Source organism: Apium graveolens, chromosome 6 (assembly GCF_009905375.1).
Source record: "Apium graveolens cultivar Ventura chromosome 6, ASM990537v1, whole genome shotgun sequence".
Classification (NCBI taxonomy): domain Eukaryota; kingdom Viridiplantae; phylum Streptophyta; class Magnoliopsida; order Apiales; family Apiaceae; genus Apium; species Apium graveolens.
In genome coordinates this window covers 23,150,789-23,168,319 of record NC_133652.1, presented here as the reverse complement: position 1 = coordinate 23,168,319, position 17,531 = coordinate 23,150,789, and the positions used below count along the sequence as shown (strand labels likewise).

General features: G+C 33.8%; 1 protein-coding gene across 8 annotated transcripts; it reads left to right on the top strand.

The window, feature by feature from the left end:
• Window positions 1–679: 679 nt before the first annotated feature.
• LOC141668269 (DNA-directed RNA polymerase IV subunit 1) lies at window positions 680–17,163 on the top strand. 8 transcript variants are annotated; one of them, XM_074475070.1, is made up of 19 exons: window positions 680–819; window positions 1,893–1,998; window positions 3,421–3,544; window positions 3,642–3,760; window positions 4,897–4,950; window positions 5,027–5,236; window positions 6,334–6,474; window positions 6,565–6,660; window positions 6,741–8,702; window positions 9,523–9,686; window positions 9,789–9,855; window positions 9,931–10,049; window positions 10,708–10,841; window positions 10,963–11,222; window positions 11,396–11,569; window positions 11,687–11,824; window positions 15,174–15,376; window positions 16,114–16,225; window positions 16,694–17,163. In XM_074475070.1, exons 2-19 carry the CDS (start codon window positions 1,915–1,917, stop codon window positions 16,874–16,876), a joined length of 4,344 nt encoding a protein of 1,447 aa, XP_074331171.1. In that variant the 5' UTR covers window positions 680–819; window positions 1,893–1,914; the 3' UTR covers window positions 16,877–17,163. The 8 variants fall into 8 exon arrangements, with proteins under 8 accessions (XP_074331171.1, XP_074331169.1, XP_074331170.1 ...); XM_074475068.1 differs by having other exon boundaries at window positions 10,705–10,841; XM_074475069.1 differs by having other exon boundaries at window positions 798–819; window positions 1,896–1,998; window positions 10,705–10,841.
• The last annotated feature ends 368 nt before the right edge of the window (window positions 17,164–17,531 follow it).

Here is a 17,531-nt window from a genome sequence, read left to right as displayed (position 1 = left end):
AATCTATTCATGCACATTTAATAATGACTTGAAAAATAGTTTTGATAATTTTTTATAAAAAAAATAATAATTTAGCAGGAGATATGGCAGGACTGCTATAAAAGTATAAAGTGGACAAGGGGTTATCATAAAGTGAAAGTGGGGTCCATTCTGCCTAAACAGGCCATCAGTTTCAATTGGAACTGATACCCATGCTATATATAGGACATCCCTACGGGCTCCTATTATTACAACTAAAGTAATGTGCTGAGTTAAGATTTTTTTAGAAACCTAAAATAAATGTTCAAAATTATTTTAATTTTTAATTATTTTCTTACAATAAACTAGACAAGATGTTTATCTTAGAATATTTATCCAATGTGTAAACATTTAATATCTTCTAATAAATTTTCTAACATGTTTGATAATGATTTCAAGTTATTAGTATACTCCATTAAGAAAAATTAACAGATTTGTCCTGATTTGATCAAATCTAAATTTTTATTATTTGAAAAAAAATAAGTAATTTTCACTTTATTATACAAAATCAAAGTTTTAAACAATAAGTTAATTTCAATATGAAGATCATACAGTAATATACATGTGTACATATGTGCATTTGTCAGCTACACGAGCGCCATATACAAAAAGCAACTGACTGTTGATTTTTCTAGGACTCGTTCTTCAAGAAACATTACTCTTTTTTTAAAAAAAAAAAAATTCCATTGTTAGCAGGTGGTTGTATTAAATCTTTTAATACTGAATTTAGTATATGTGCTCAAATAAACAACTTTTCTGCTCTTTCCTCTGCTGCTTCTGCTCCATTAATTTGTGGGCAAAGTAAGTATCTTTTTTATCAGTACATTTACTTGTTATTTTTTCTTGAATGCCCATGATTTGTTTGATTCTTGATTGTGATAAATGTGTGTGATTTTTTCTGCATGATCATTGTGGGTTTTGTGTTTTGTTTGATGGGGTTTTGCTGATTTTGCATTTCTTGATCATCTTGTGTGTAAAGATTGAAACTTTGAGGGTTTTTGTAATGTGGGTTTGGAGGTGTTTTGGGGTTTATAAGTTCTTGATTCTTGGGGTTTTGGTGCATGATATTTTCTTGTCCTAGCTTAGGATCCAATTTGATCATTTTGCTTTAGAGTTTAGTAATTTGATAGCATGTTTGATCATCAAACTTTGTCAAAGCTTGAATTTTGAGGTTATCATTTTTCGGTAGTTTTAGAGATGGGAAGCGAAGATTCATGCCCATGAGTCCATGAACAACCTTGCTAGTGGTGAAATGGAACTGTGGCAACTTTCCCTAAGTTCGTAAAAGTTTGATTATTAGCGATGTTATGTTGAATGATGATAAGTGGGAACTGAACTTTCCACAGAAAATCAAATGTTTGGTTACATTATGTATGGTTTTTGTTTGATAACATAAACTAGACGGAATGAATTATTTAGGCAACTGTTTAAAGTCGGCAAGCGAGTATCTTTTAATTTCATGTAGCAGAACATTGCTGGATATGTAGTTTAAAGATGAAATAGCTAGTATTGATCTTTGCTAGACTTTTAAACATGTGTCGATTTCTAGTTAGCATGTCACACACTAAGGCAGTGCTGCCAGTGATGATGATCACATGAAATACATAGTCCATAAACCATGAACTTGTTTTTAGTGTAGAAGTACCAAATCGAACACTATTTTTGGTGATGGCCAATAGCAGAAATTTATATAAATTACACAGACCTTACAAACCCTCGACCCCTTGCTTTCAAATAAAGAGGGGTAGCTTTCACATCTAGTAAACCAGTAGACGTCACAGAAATTTCTGCACATTATGACTGTAGTATCTTATTGTTTCTTGCCGTAATATATAAATTGCATTGTTTAAATTTTTTAACATTATTATCTTTAGGAGACTGTAGCTCCAAGTTTCAATGGATTATGACCATGCAGAGCAACTCGTACCAACGGGGTTCTTGAGTGGCATTAAGTTTGATATTTTGACAGAGGAAGATGCAGTAAGTACTCCATTCTGTATTTTTTGATTTTTCTGAATATGCAGGGACAAAAGATTCCCTCAAGAACTTATACCTTGTTCAGTGTTGCACATATACTACGCTGATAATAATAAGCTTCCTTACTCTTGCAAAGGTTTTACATAACCATGACATTTGCTCACATTGGTCTATACACTCACTGTTAATTTCTTTATTTTTTGACGAACTCACTGCTGATTTTTAATTGCATTTTCACACAATTTTGTAGCTTCAAACTATGAACATGTCCTAGAGTGTCTCAGTTGATCTATGATATGTATTCTTATAAAAATCAACTCCACAAAAAAAAAATGCTGATATGCTATTATTGTGTCAGAAGACCAATTATTTCAAAACTAAAGGTTTGGGAGAAAGCACTAAAAAGAGAAGTCACTGCGCTCCATTTGTATTTGGTTATGAAAAAAAACATATCCTTAAATTTTGTATATGTAAAGGACTAGAGGGAGTATTTCGAGATGCAGATGGCCTACTTGAGTTATTCTGATCAGTGCAGCTTTAGTGATGTGATGATGTCAATAATATAGATATGGTTGTACGGTCATATGTTTATGTGTTTTTTTATTTACTATACTTTTTGTTGAACATCATGCTCTTGGAATGTTTGCTATCGTAACAATATCTCACAAGACAGATGCTGTAGTTAGTAGTTCTATCTATCGAGATTGAAGAAAAAGTATTTGTTTATGCCGATGGCCTTTAAATAAGTTATTTTAATCAATAAAGGTCAAGTGATGTCAATAACATAGATATGTTTGTATAGTGGTATGTATATAAGCTTCTTTTTCTCCTCTCCTTTGTATTATCCAGTATGCTCTTTGGATGTCTTTTACAACAACAATATTTTATTAAAAGGACAGATGCTGTAGTTGGTAGTTTTATAATTGAAATAGTAGAATTCTACAATTTTTGGAATTTTTACATGATTTGTTTTAATTCAAGCCTTCAAGGGGTGTGAATTTTCAGTCCATGACCTTATTATGGGAGGAAGGGATCTCGGATGAGGCCTTTCCACAAGGCTATCCCTGAATTTTTAATTTTTTGGTTTACATGCTAGAATATTTGAAAAGGCTTTTGTTGATGAGATCAAGTCATTCCTGCGATTTTGGCATGGTTAGCTGAAGAGAATATAGTGACCATTCTTGCAGACATAGATTGCTATGTGATAAAGTTCCAACCAACCCGAAAAGTTTTGCAAACCTATTTCGCTGCATGCATTATCTCAATTCATTTTAGTTTTGGTGCTCTATCAGTTGCTGATGTCATCGCGTCTCCTTCTTTGTATGATGCAGCATCTATTTGTGGCTAATTTCATGAACTTCTACTAATCCGTGGTATATCTTTATTGTTTCCCATTCCTTTTTTTTCCGACTCAATCTTATCCAGGAGAAAATATCAGTGAAAGAAATTGAAGTACCCAATGACGTGGTACATCCAATGCTTGGAGTTCCTAATCCAACTTCTTCTCAGTGTCTAACATGCGATGCCAAAGATGTGAAAACCTGTGAAGGTACAATTAGAAAATAATATTTTACATTAAGTCATGGTCCTCCACATAATTATTGAGTTTTGATGTGATGTTCAGTACGATTTATAAACATTTGCAGGTCACTTTGGGTATATCAAATTTCCGTACACAATTCTCCACCCGTACTTGATATCAGATGTGGCAAAAATTTTGAATAAATTCTGTGTAAATTGTAAATCTGAACGGAGTAGGGCCAAGGTCAGGTACTAGGCCCTTTTGCGGTGACTTTAATAAACTGTTTTCGTCCATGTCTGTTTGCTGCATCACGATGCTCCTATTGAGCTTTGCTTTTGAACAATCAGTCAACTAAATTTTCAACTAGCTTAGTAACAATGATATTAATTTTGGGCAGTAATGTTTAGGACACATTTACAGTTTTACCACGCTGTTTTACATTTCTTCCCTGGCTTCCTGCTTTAGGTATTTCTCTCGGCTTATTTAAAAGTACAAACACTTCTCCCACAGGAAATGAGCCCACTTTGTTACTCTGTTTTAAAAAAAACGCTTCCTTTTCTCCCTTTCTTTATATAATACCAATATAAATGCTATTATTTTGGGTAATAATATGTAAATGACGAGCATATGTTTAAATCAGAAAACTTCAAGTATGAAATTCGTTGAATTTGAAGCTTAAGCCGGTAACTTTATAGTGACATTAGACATGCCCTTGCACCTGATTATATGTAAACATCGAAGGCCGGAATTTGAAAGTTGTAAATTTGGTATACCACTAATGTGATGTGTTGAATTTCATGGGATAATACAAGAAATTTTGTTCAAAGAAGTTACCAGAATTCATTTGCTTTTTATCTGTTATTTTTAGCATCTCCAATGGTAAAATAAGATCTTATATATAGAGAGAGTTGTATTCTATGTAGACCACTTAAATCTTAGAACTTAAACCACTTGTATTGTACTGCAAATCATACTTTGTATTGCAGTATAATATCTTGCAATATTATATGTCCAAAATACATTTGTACTGCACTATATACTGCAACGTTCTAAGGTTTAAGTGGTCTACTTAGAAAATTTGCCTATATATATTTATATTTGTTAATGAGTATAAGTTATGTTCAGGTCTTTCTCTATCACCTTAAGATTTTAGACGGACTGGTTACTTAACATGGTACATTGGTTATATTTGTTGTTGTCAATCGTAGCGAAAAGTATCGTACGATTGAGGGGGAGTGTTAATGAGTATAAGATCATGTTCGGGACTTCCTCTATCACCTTAGGGTTTTAGACGGACTGGTTACTAAACAATATTTATGTAAATATCTAAATTTAGAGTTTACCAATGACACTGATCCTTTGCTACTTGTATTTAGCAGAGTACTGGCTCACCATCAACTCATAAGCAGCAAGAGCGTTGCAAATATTGTGATGTAAGCTGTAGCCATGTTTTGTACTGTTTCCATGTATCTGTTAATTTTTATGATGGAATGCTATATCTAATAACAGGGACGTTCGAAAGATGAATATCCGAGAACGATTTTTAAAGTTTCGAGCAAAGAAATATTTGGAACCACAGCCATTCTTGCAAAAATAAGTGAACGAGATTTTTCGAGAACTGAAGGTATAGCTTCCGATTATTGGAATTTCCTTCCAAAAGATGCACAACAAGAAGGAAATGCATTAAAACCTAATGAAAGAATTCTATCACATTTCCAGGTTTTTTCTTCTACTACTACTATTACTAGTTCTACTAATATTTCATCAGCATATTTTTATTTATGAAATCTTTCCCATCTGTAGTTCTTACCATTAGTCCCTGTAACTTTTTGAAACTGCAAGTATTATTGGTGTAACTTAGGAAAAAAAGCGTCACCAGTGTTTGGTCAATCATGAATCATATTTTGTTGTAGTACTACTGATGGTATTTGTTCTTGCTTTCCATAAGCACCTGTTGGCTTTCTAAAAATTAAAAATTAGAGCAGTGCCTGTAAAGATTATCAAATATTTGTAATGGTACGGGAGGAGGAAATATCGGAAGACAAAGCTAGCGGGAATGAACAAAGATGCGTCCTCTCTAGAGTATTATTCATATCAGTATTATCAGTGAAGAAAGTGTTGTCAGATTGCACACTAGATGTTATATGACTCGTAAGCCAAGCTAACAGGCTTTTTTTTCCCCTTATAACCAACAAATACATCAGCTCCAACGAAGCATGCTGAAAGCTCCTGTTTACTATTTTTACTATTTAGTATGACCTGGAATTTAGAAGTTTTAATATTAACTGAAACTAGAATGATTCATCTGAGATCTCTTTCTTAGATAATAACCTTGTGCTTTGAATTTATACTCAAAGTTTATGAGTCAACTTTACAACTCTCTTTAAAAGAGTTTGTACTCAAAAGTTTTCTTCCTTGGGACTTACACCAGCCAGTTAGGGTTAGTAAACTATTTGATCTATCCCCCAAAACTTTCAGAATTTCACTGGCTTAACCCATCCATTGACCCCTGAAACGAGGATTTAGTATCAATCTTCTGGATTCTGCTATGATCCCGTGAGTAAGAATGCACTGACTAGTCGGATTGGTAAAAGTATGTCCTTCTATACCATGAAATATATCCTTACATCTGGAACATGTAATAACATGTTTTTTTTTCTTTTACGAAGACTAGTGGATATGTTCCCATCTGAGCTTTTACCTTTATGTGATCCGTTACTCTAAATATTTACATTATTATAAGGGCTTTGAAGCTTTTTTTTTTTCTTGTACATTTTTATATATGGGTTGACTAGTCTTTACATCATAATATTTAGGTGCATGGGTTGCTGACACAAATTGATCCAAAGTTTGTGATAGAATTTGTTAAAGACAAAAAAGATTTGATCTTTATGAACAATTTTCCTGTTACTCCTAATTCCCATCGCGTGAATGAATTCGGACAGCAAATGAGATTTGTGAGTAAATCAATTATTATATTTTGTATAAAAATTGTTTAAATTTCTACCATCTTTTGCGCACACTACTTGACTGGTCAAAATTTTCAGGATGAACGCACTAGGTCTTACAGAAAGCTGGTTAATTTTGAAGGTTCAGCTAATGAGTTGAGTGCTCGTCTCCTGGAATGTCTAAAAATGTCCAAGGCAAGTAATGGATCATCCTTTCTTTTACCTATACTTTCTTATACACACATGTGCCTATATTAATAAACTTTGTACCTCAGCTAAGATCAGAGAAAACGTCAACTAAAGGTAATAGTCCTATGATGTTTAATCAAAATGAAGATGCTGCTCCCAAGTTGTCTGGTCTGAAGTTCATCAAAGAAATAATTTTGGGGAAACGATCTGATCATACTTTCCGCATGGTCGTAGTGGGCGATCCGAGTATAAAAGTGGATGAAATTGGTGTTCCTTTTCATATTGCAGAGGAAATGAAAATATCCGAGAAGCTAAATTCACAAAATTGGGAAAGTTTGGCTTTAAAGATTTTGACAAAACGGGAAACTTTTGTTCGTCGAGAAGGTAGGCTGGTTCGTGTCACTATAAAGGATGATAAGTTGAGGATTGGGGACACTGTACACAGACCTCTCCGTGATGGAGATATTGTTTTAATAAATAGGCCACCTTCAATCCATTCTCATTCACTAATTGCTTTATCTGTTAAAATTCTTCCGACAAATTCCATCCTCTCCCTCAATCCATTAATTTGCTCCCCTTTTCGTGGGGATTTCGATGGTGACTGTTATCATGGTTTTGTTCCACAATCTGTTGACTCCAGAGTAGAGCTCCAGGAGCTGGTTGCTTTGAACAAGCAGTTAATCAATATTCAAAATGGTCAGAATCTTTTATCACTTACTCAGGATAGTTTAACTGCTGCTCAGTTGGTTATAGAAGATGATGTGCTTTTGAACTGTTCTCAAATGCAGCAGCTTCAAATGTTTTGTACACAATCTCGTCCGCTGCAGTCTCCTTCCATCATCAAGGCATCTTCACGTATGAATTGTTCCAATTCTGCTTCGTCAGATACTTTCTTGTGGACAGGCAAACAGTTATTCAGCCTACTCCTTCCTCAAGATTTTAATTATAATTGTCCCTCAAACGCTGTCCAAATAATGAAAGGGGAACTCATAGCTTCCCGAAGTACATCGTCTTGGCTACGTGATACCAAGGGAAACCTTTTCTATAGCCTAATAAGTCACTGCCAGGGGGAGTTTCTTGACTTCCTACATGCTGCTCAGGGAGTTCTCTCTGAATGGTTGTTTATGCGGGGACTGAGTGTTTCACTGGCTGACATGTACCTCTCTTATGATTTACACTCCCGGAAGAATATGATTGATGAAGTTTCTTGTGCTTTGCGAGAGGCTGAGCATATATCTTGTGTAAAATTATTGATGGTAGATTCAAATCTGGATTTCCTTGTTGGAAGCCATGAAGATGGTGAAACTGCTAAAGATTTTGGAGTTGAGCCCATGGTTTGTGATCGACAGAAGTCAGCTGCTCTCATTCAAGTCTCTGTTTCTGCATTCAAGCAGGTGTTTAGGGATATTCAGAACCTATTTTACCAGTACGCAAGTGAAGACAATTCTTTTTTATCCATGTTTAAAGCAGGAAGCAAGAAGAGTAACCTTACTCGAGCTGTCCAGCATGCATTGTGCCTTGGTTTGCAGCATTCATTGGTACCACTTTCTTTCAAAATACCCCGGCAACTTTCTTGTGGCGCATGGAATAGTCAGAAGGAACTGGACTCGCTTGATCTAACTGATGATCCTTCAAATATATCCAAGTCATACATTCCTTATGCAGTGGTCCAAAGTTCTTTTCTTTCGGGATTGAACCCGCTGGAGTGTTTTGTTCACTCATTGACAACCCGAGATAGTTCTTTTGGTGGTCATGCAGATATATCTGGTACGTTGACTCGAAGGATAATGTTTTTTATGCGTGACTTGTGCACGGGGTATGATGGGACAGTGAGAAATGCCTATGGCAACCAAGTCGTTCAATTTTCATATAATATTAGCCCGACTTCTCCAAAAATTATTCCTGATGAGTTGGTTATGGATGGCGCTTGCACAACGGGTGGCCAACCTGTGGGTTCGTGGGCAGCTTGCGCAATTTCTGAGGCGGCATATAGTGCTCTGGACCTGCCAATTAGTGCACTTGAAACCTCACCCTTGCTTAATTTGAAGGTTCTTTCCCTCTCTCGCTCTCTGTCTATAGATGTGTCTGTATGAGTTCATGTATTTATGTATTTTTTTGCTATATATATACATTCATATATATATATGTATGTATGTATATATGTATTATTTAATGCACATCAAAGCATTATGAATTTTTTGTTAATGCTATATATGGTAACAGAAAAATTAGGCAGGTGTTATGGCAGATTAACAGTGCTGGTTGAGTAAACATGGTTGTACTTAGTTGTTTGTGAATATGTCAGCTTTTGTTGATAAACAATGACATTAATTAGAAAAAAGACCCAGGTTGAAGGTTGAAGGGGAAACATATAATACATACAAGATGCATGTTGAGTTTTTTGGCAGGGTTGGCTGTTCAATTTCTATTTAGCAACGTTTACCAGTTTATTCATCGTTATCGAGAGAGACTGGATAAATTTCTTTGATTTATTAGTTTTCTCTGTTGTTAGATAAGAGGCACTAGCTTCTGTTGTTGCTTAAAGCCTTTATATTGGAAGTATGAAAGGTACAATCTTATGTTCTTCCAGTTATCAAAAAGACTGACTGGGTTGTTAAGTTATCGGCTTTATTCTTGTGTAGTCTTGCTGCATGGTACACCTTGTTATTCATTTCACCATATCCCACTTTACTTGATTTAAATACTTCTGTATTGTTGGAATATCAGGGTTCTTTAAGCTGATCTGCTGCATCTGCCTTATCTTATGACAAAAATGTTTGAGAAGTGCTGAGCTATAATTGCAGTTAATATTCTATGATTCGTGTGCACCTTGCAAAGTCTTATCAAAATTCCAATTTGATCCTGCAGGAAATTTTAGAATGTGGTAGCAATAAGGTGAAAAAAACAGCTTCTTTATTCTTTTCAAAAAAACTCGGAAGATGGACCCATGGTTTTGAATATGCAGCCTTGGAGGTTAAGAGTCGTTTGGAGAGACTACAATTTATAAACATAGTTTCTACTGTCATGATAATGTAAAGGTTCATTTTGTTTTTAAGCATGGCTGCCCTGCTTTTCCTTTCATTTTGGGTTATGTAGAATCTTCTTTTATCTTGAAATATATGACTTTTTTTTAGGTTCTCCCCGAAGACTTGTAGTGAATCTCATGGTAGCCCATGGGTTTGCCATTTCCATATAAACAAGGTAGGACCATCCGAATATAGTATAATATATGTTTTTTATTAATTTAAGTACTTGCCTTAACTTTTGTTCTTGTAGGAAATGGCAAAGAGAAAACAAATTGAAGTCCAATCTGTCATTAAAGCACTCTACATGAAGTGTAATTCCACTCTAGTGAAATCGAAGGTGCAAATTCCAGATATGCAGATTACATGCAAGTAAGACATCTCATTCTTAGGAGTCTGTTGTTTTGTACCCGTTCCTATTATTATTAATAGACAAGAGGCTAGGTAGTGAAATTAGGCCCATTTTGGATTTAGTATTCTTCAGTACTATACTTGAAATCCAAGTATGTCATTGTTTAATCTGATTCTGAAGCTAAGTAATTCACATTCAAGCTGATACTCATTTTATTGTAGTGAGTAGTAAGCAGATGTACTAATTGATAGGTATGATGAATATAAGAGATATATTCTTTACTAGATAAGTACATTTGGATAGAAAGTTCTGGTAGTTTGATAATTATAGGTCACTTGTAGATTTAGTCAGGTTAACATATTCATTTTGGAAAATTTAGCCTCTTGCATCTGCTTGAGGCCTTGACCATGTTGATCAAAACTGCCGACATCTGCAACTCTACCTTTATATGCTACAGTTTAATACTCCTTCCATCTGAGATATTAAGTCGCTTCGTCGTATAAACATCGTCACACTTCCCTTTTTGTGTGTTTTCCAACGCTTTCCACATATATTTCAGATACAACACAGTATTACTCGGACACTAATTCACTTTTGTTTTTTTGGCATTGGTTTACATTAATTAAGCTTGTGTGAAACTTTGACGTTTTTCTTCTGACTTCACCATATGCTTAGCAGTGAATGTTCTGAGAAAGGTATTTCCACAATTTGTATCAACATTAGAATAGTTGGAAACAACGAGAACTGCAGTACACAGCTGGAAACACTTGAAGAAATGGTGATACCGTTCCTTCTTCAAACCGTCATAAAAGGTCATGATAGTTGCATTAAGAGTTAAATATTACCCTCCCCTGTTAACATTCTGTTGATGTTCAATGTATGTAGTTGTTTACTTTAATTTTGAATTTTCTAGTGACATATGATCATTTTCAGGATCTTCGAATGTGAAAAAGGTGGATATCTTATGGAATGATTCTTCAAGTTTATCAACTTTGCACAAGGGTGTATCTGGCGAGCTCTATATTCGAGTTCTCATGTCAGACAGCTGTGACAGGTCGAGATTTTGGACTATCCTCATGAATGACTGCCTCCAGCTGATGGAAATGATTGATTGGAGTCGGAGTTATCCCGAAGATATTCAGGCTGCAACCTCTGCCCTTGGAATTGATTTTGCAAAAATGCAGTTTATCAGTGTGAGTTTACATTATGTTGGTTTAAAGCTGCATCTGTAGGCTAGGTTATATAATTACAGTAAAGGAATAGTTTTCATCTTTATAGCCTAAATGCCTGTTTAGCGACATGAATAGATCCTAAATTTAAGTTGGAAGAATATGACAGGTAAAATTTTTGTGCAATTTATTTGCAGAAATTGGCATCTGCAATATCAGATACCGGAAGGGCTGTACTTCCTGAACATTTGTATCTTGTTGCTGATTGCCTTTCATCTACGGGGGAATTTGTTGCTCTGAGTGCAAATGGACTGGCACGACAAAGGAAGCATACATCAGTTTCTTCACCATTTATGCAAGCATGCTTTTCGGTTAGTTCATTTCAACTTATCTACGATAGTTTGGTTATATTGTTATATAATTATAATATAGTATTTAGTTATATTATTATAGGTAGTGACCTGTTTGGCTTATTGAATGTATTGCAGAGTCCTGCGGATTGCTTTGTTAATGCAGCGAAGACGGGCACACTGGATAATCTACAGGGTAGTATAGATTCATTGGCATGGGGAAACTCTCCTTCTCTAGGGACCGGTGCACAGTTTGATATTTTATACTCTGGGAAGGTTTGTCATGGTTCTTTGTTTGTTGAAGCCCGTAATAAACTAAAAATTAAGTGCATCTAGTGGTTTTTACAGCTTAGGTTTGTATGTTTAAGCAATTCAAAATAATACAGTTATGCACCATTATTCACAAAGATTGTTAAGTTCAGCTGTCTTTTATCTCTGAAGTTCAGTACGAATTTACCTCTCAACTGTTAGAATCCCAATCTAAAACCTAATAAGTGAAACCCTTACTTCTGTATTGTCTTTTAATACTACCATTTTCCCCTATAATTCTGTATTGTCTTTTAATCCTACTAGCTTTACAACTAGCGGGTCTTCATTAATATTTTTTATTTTATACTGTTTATAATATTAATAGAAGAAATAAAATATTAAAATTAATTAACATAGAATTTATGCTTAATTGTATCCTTATAAATAATAGTTTAAATGTTTGTCGTTGGGTTGCATCTTTATAAATATAAATATTAATATACATTTTTGTTGTGGGTGGGATTCGAACATCGGAACTAGGAACTTGGATAGTGTATTGTTGTTGGGGGATTCGAACCAAGAACTTGGACAGTGTCTATAAAATAATATAAATTTTTGTTGTTGGCAGGAGAAATTGGATAGTGAATATATAATGATATAAATGTTTGTTGTTTCGAGAATTTGATTCAACTAAAGTACTAATTCAAGAAATGGGGAAGTGTATTATTTTATTATTTGGATCTAGTGTATTATTTTATCATTTGGATCTAATGGTACTGATCATATAATTAAGAAGATCTAATACATTAATTTTTTCTATTATTAATTAATTGAAATAAATTCCTTCCGAGTATACATAAAATAGTAAGTAAATGTTAATAATTGTTCAACTACCATTGACATTTTGGGGATTGTGAACTGTTTTTTTGCCAATTCATTGTAAACCTAGCTTGCTTATTTCTTTTGGAGATAAATATAAGGACACAATTTATATATATATATATATGGTTCTAGAGGGAACCCTTTACAAAGGTAACGGGAGAATCTTAGATTTAAAATGAGATTCGAAATATTTTTTTAGCTTAGTTTAACATTATAAGATTTTAAAATATTCATTAACATTATAATAGTCATTACATAATTTTTAAAATCAAGATTCGAATCAACATTGATGAGATTCAAAAATAGATTATTAAAATTCGGGAGATTCAAAAGTAGATTCTAAACTTGTTTTTATGATTTTTTTAAAATTTTCAAACAATTTGTTACTTGTAATTAACTTTATAAAATCACCACGAAAATAAAAACATTTAGGGTGAAAAACCAAAATAACCATTTTTAAATAATAATCGCCCAAAATACCCACCAGAATTTTAAGCTGTCCAAAATACCCACCATATACTCCATTTTCAGTGGAGTATCCGGTGGATACTCCAGTGACATGGGAGTATCATGGGAGTATCAGGATGATACTCCTTTGTCAGTGGAGTATCCACCCATATACTCCTTTGTCAATGGAGTATCCACCCATACACTCCTTTATCAGTGGAGTATCATCTAAAATTTTAAAATTTTAATTTTATTTTTTAAAAATATTTTATTAAAAAAATTAAAAGTGATACTCCACTGGGAAAGGAGTATCAAGACTGATACTCCACTGGTAAAGGAGTATCCGGACTGATACTCCACTGACAGAGGAGTATCTGCCATGATACTCTACTGATAAAGGAGTATCATCCTGATACTCCATTGAAATTGGCGTATTATCCAGATACTCCAGTATCGGTGGAGTATCTAGTGGGTATTTTGGGCAAAAGGACATCTAAAAGAGGTATTTTGGTCATTTTTTCAAACATTTACACCTTTTTTTCAGTTTTAAAATTAATTTTTAAAAAAGTTCTCCCGTTTTAAGAGGGTTTTCTCTTGAGTGGGGTATTGGTCCACTTAGCAGAGTGTTGTCTCAGATTTTGATTAGAGTGTTGTCATCTTAGATTTGATTCGTGAACATGATTATAAAAGCTTTACTAGTGTGGTTGAAAGGGCTATGGAGTGTTTATTATAGGGTTAATTTTTGCTCTTTTTTCGGTTTTAATGTGGCTAGAAGCCTTAAATGCTTACTTTGTTGGGGCTTTTATGTTTTATTTTTATTTTGGGTTATATTTGTTGGACCTTAAACTATGTTGATTTTTATGTGTATATAACAGCATGATGAAGAAAAAGAGAAGAATATAATGTGAACTCCATAGAAAAAATGACAAAAATAGCCGATTTTTGAAAAAATTTAACAAAAATAGTCATTCTGAAAAAAGTGGCCAATTTTGGCCGATTGAATACTCCACTGTCAGTTGGGTATCCTAATTTGTATAAGATACTCCACTGGTAGTTGTAGTTGGGTATTTCATATATGGGATACTCCACTGCCAGTTGGGTATCTTGTATAAAGTGGAGTATCCACTGAGAGTATCCACTGACAGTTGGGTATCCCATCGGCTAAAGTTGACCAACTTTTCAGAAATTGGTTATTTTTGTCAATTTTGTGTAAAAATAGGTTAAATTTGTCCTTCACCCACTCCATACTCCCTCCGTCCCACTAGACATGCACTTTAAGGCTCTTATAAAATGTAGTTGCCAAATTTTTTTTCTTTCAAATAAAAAATATAATGTTTAAATTTGATATAAAAAAGAAAACTCTAAATAAATGAGTGACAGGGAGTATGTACAACTATGATCACAATGTGCTTTATGCTTTATATAAAGCCAAAACCTAAACTATTACCATCCAAAAATATTAATCCTAAACTAATCCTAATTCCTAATGATTTGGTCAACACTAACCAAATATTAACATAAGAAAAATATTAAAAATCAAAGATAATAATTATATCCTATGTAATTGGCACAAGGGAAGGGGAGTAAATGAGGTTGTGGTCTTCTTGGGTACAATAGTAATTTTAGAAACCGTAGTATTTAGTGAAGAAACTAGGGTTCGATTGCTTACAAGTACAAACATTAACTTATATTGTTAAAAGAAGGTAATATGATTTGGTCATCACAAATCCGACTCATCTAAAATTTAAAATTTGTGAACAATTTATATTTGATTTAAGAATTATTATAATCTATAAATTTATCATTAAATTCGATTGACTTATCAAAATTTTTACAAATAAAATTATAATTGAAAAAAAATATTTATATCTAAGTTGTTTTACAATACACTTTTTTTTATCCATCATTTGCACATTTGCATTCGAGGTATAGATTGATAGTCTACATAATGCAATTCCCATTTTCAATATCTAGTTTTGGGTGTCTCTTGTTCCGCATATAGAAAGCTTATTTTTGATCAGGGGTAATTTTGTTTATAAACTTGTAGGATCATGAAGTGAGTAAACCTGAAGATATCTATAATTTGTTGGGTAGCCAAACCTGTGCTCCTGGCCGGAAAGTTAAGGTATCTCGTAAACTTACCGATATGTCAATCAAATCTCTTGCCAAGAAAAGCGATTTAGTGAGAAAGGATTTCAAAGCAACACATTTTTTGTTGATGTCGAAAGAGCTGAGGAGTATATTACACAAGTAAGTTATAAGCTGTAGAATGCTTTCTGTATTTGTTTGTTCTGTTTTATTTTACAAAAATTGCCTATTATAGTGTTTTTTTAGATTCTTCAATAATCATTCAGATATTCCAAATTTCCAATTCTCTTGGATGAATATGTCAATCTACATTATATTAAGTACTAGCTTAATATGTTTCATCTGTACTATTTGCACACTTCCCTCGGGGTCCAGTCAAATATGGCCTTGTGAGGCACCTAAAATTTACATTAAATATATCCAGTAAAATGCTCACAACTCCTGAAAATAAAATGCATATATGCCACAGTTCTGCAGGATATACGAGTTTTGGTAGCTGATCCATTAAATTGCAAGATTCAAATATGAAAATATATTTTTGGGCACATCTCAAAATATACAAATCGCAGATTAAATTCAACTGAGCAGATTAAATTCAACTGATGGGTACATGTCTTATAAAAGCATAATGTGATGTTACATCAGTATAATATTTATCTTACTTCTCTCTGTGGCTGTTCGATTTCCCGGACTGAAATTGGCACAGAGTAATAATTGTTAATTTCAATGTGTGGTATTTTGAAGCACCATTGCGCTATAATGTATGATAAGCTTACATAGATGCCCAAACAATTAGTGGACACGATGCTTGCTTTAGTAAACAATTATGATTATATTTGATTTTTTTAGTTTGATTTTTATAATGTATTTTCCGCTAAATAGTTATAGTGTCATTGCAGGTACAAAATTAATCAACAGTTAAGTGAGTTGGACGAGGGCATTGTGGTGGCGGCTCTACTATTTCACCCTCGATCTTCTGAAAAGATTGGAAGCGGGCTTAAAGAAATCAAAGTAAGTAGTAACTAAAAATTACAAAGTTGAAAAGGAATTTGAAAAAAAAAAATTCACAGTTGTGTAAAAATAATTGTTCAAACATATTGCAATTGTTATTCATTTTGATGGCTGGACCTGGGGAATTTGTGCTTAACTAATTCACAACTTCATGGAGAAAGACAGCTTTAAATTATCTTTGCTTCCTATATACACTCTGTCCAGACTCCAGTATTTTCAATGGAACTTAGTTTCAATTGGCACATTCAGTGCTCCTTCACACATTATGTACCTTTAATCCTTCGAGTGAGAGCCCTTCCACAGGGTACCTCGTATCATTTTTTGAATATTCATGTACACGTATCCTTTTTGTGCTTTGAAATAACTTTTTACTCCAGTAACTTGTTAACTTAGATTTCTGATTCTTTTTTGTTTGTGAAGCTGCTAAGCAATCATTTCATTGGTGGTTAATTTTTGCACCTGTAACAGATTGGTTTGAGCGCAAAAAGTTCAACTAGCCGCTGCTTTCTTTTGGAAAGAACTGATGGCAGTATCGAGGATTTTTCGTATCACAAATGTATACACAACGGTCTCAAGCTGATTTCTTCTGAAAGAGCAGAAAAATACCAATCAAGGTGGTTGAGTGGAAGAGAGGTACATCATGTTGGATAGCAAGAAAAAGCAAGTGTGTAAACTGTAATGACATATGTAGAAAAAAAGGAAGTGTTTGGTTTAGACTACGATACTACATTTCATTTAGCACGGCCATTGTAATAGGAATGTTCTAAAGCTTCTTTTTGCTGCTTCCACTGAAAGTTGTTTGCGTGATGTAAAAAATGCAGACAAGATTTAGTGGAAGTAGCAAAGAGACGCTTTCAAGAGCAATTTCTTGTTTATGTTATTTATGTTGTAACCTAAAGAGACCTTGAAAGGAAATCCCAACTTTTCAATAGCTTGTTTCATGCTTCAAGTCTCCAGCACACATACTATCAGTCAGTCACACTTATATAATGTACAGATTGAGGTCAAGGATCATATATATTTGGTAAATATCGGAAAATTACAGGTGTCAGAAATCGGGTTTGCTGGTAAATGTCAGTGAGCCTGAAAAGGCAGCTGTTTGGGTTAAAGGGTTGATTTCGAGATAACCTTCCCACTAGTTGAATTGTAGGTTGTGAACATCATGTATGAACTTCAAATATAAAGCTTGATGGTCTTTCAAATATACATTTCAGATTGTTGATATAAAATTGGTTAGGGACCCAAAAATGAATTTTTAAATGACATGGCTCGTGTAAATAATAATTATTTTATCAACATTTCAAAG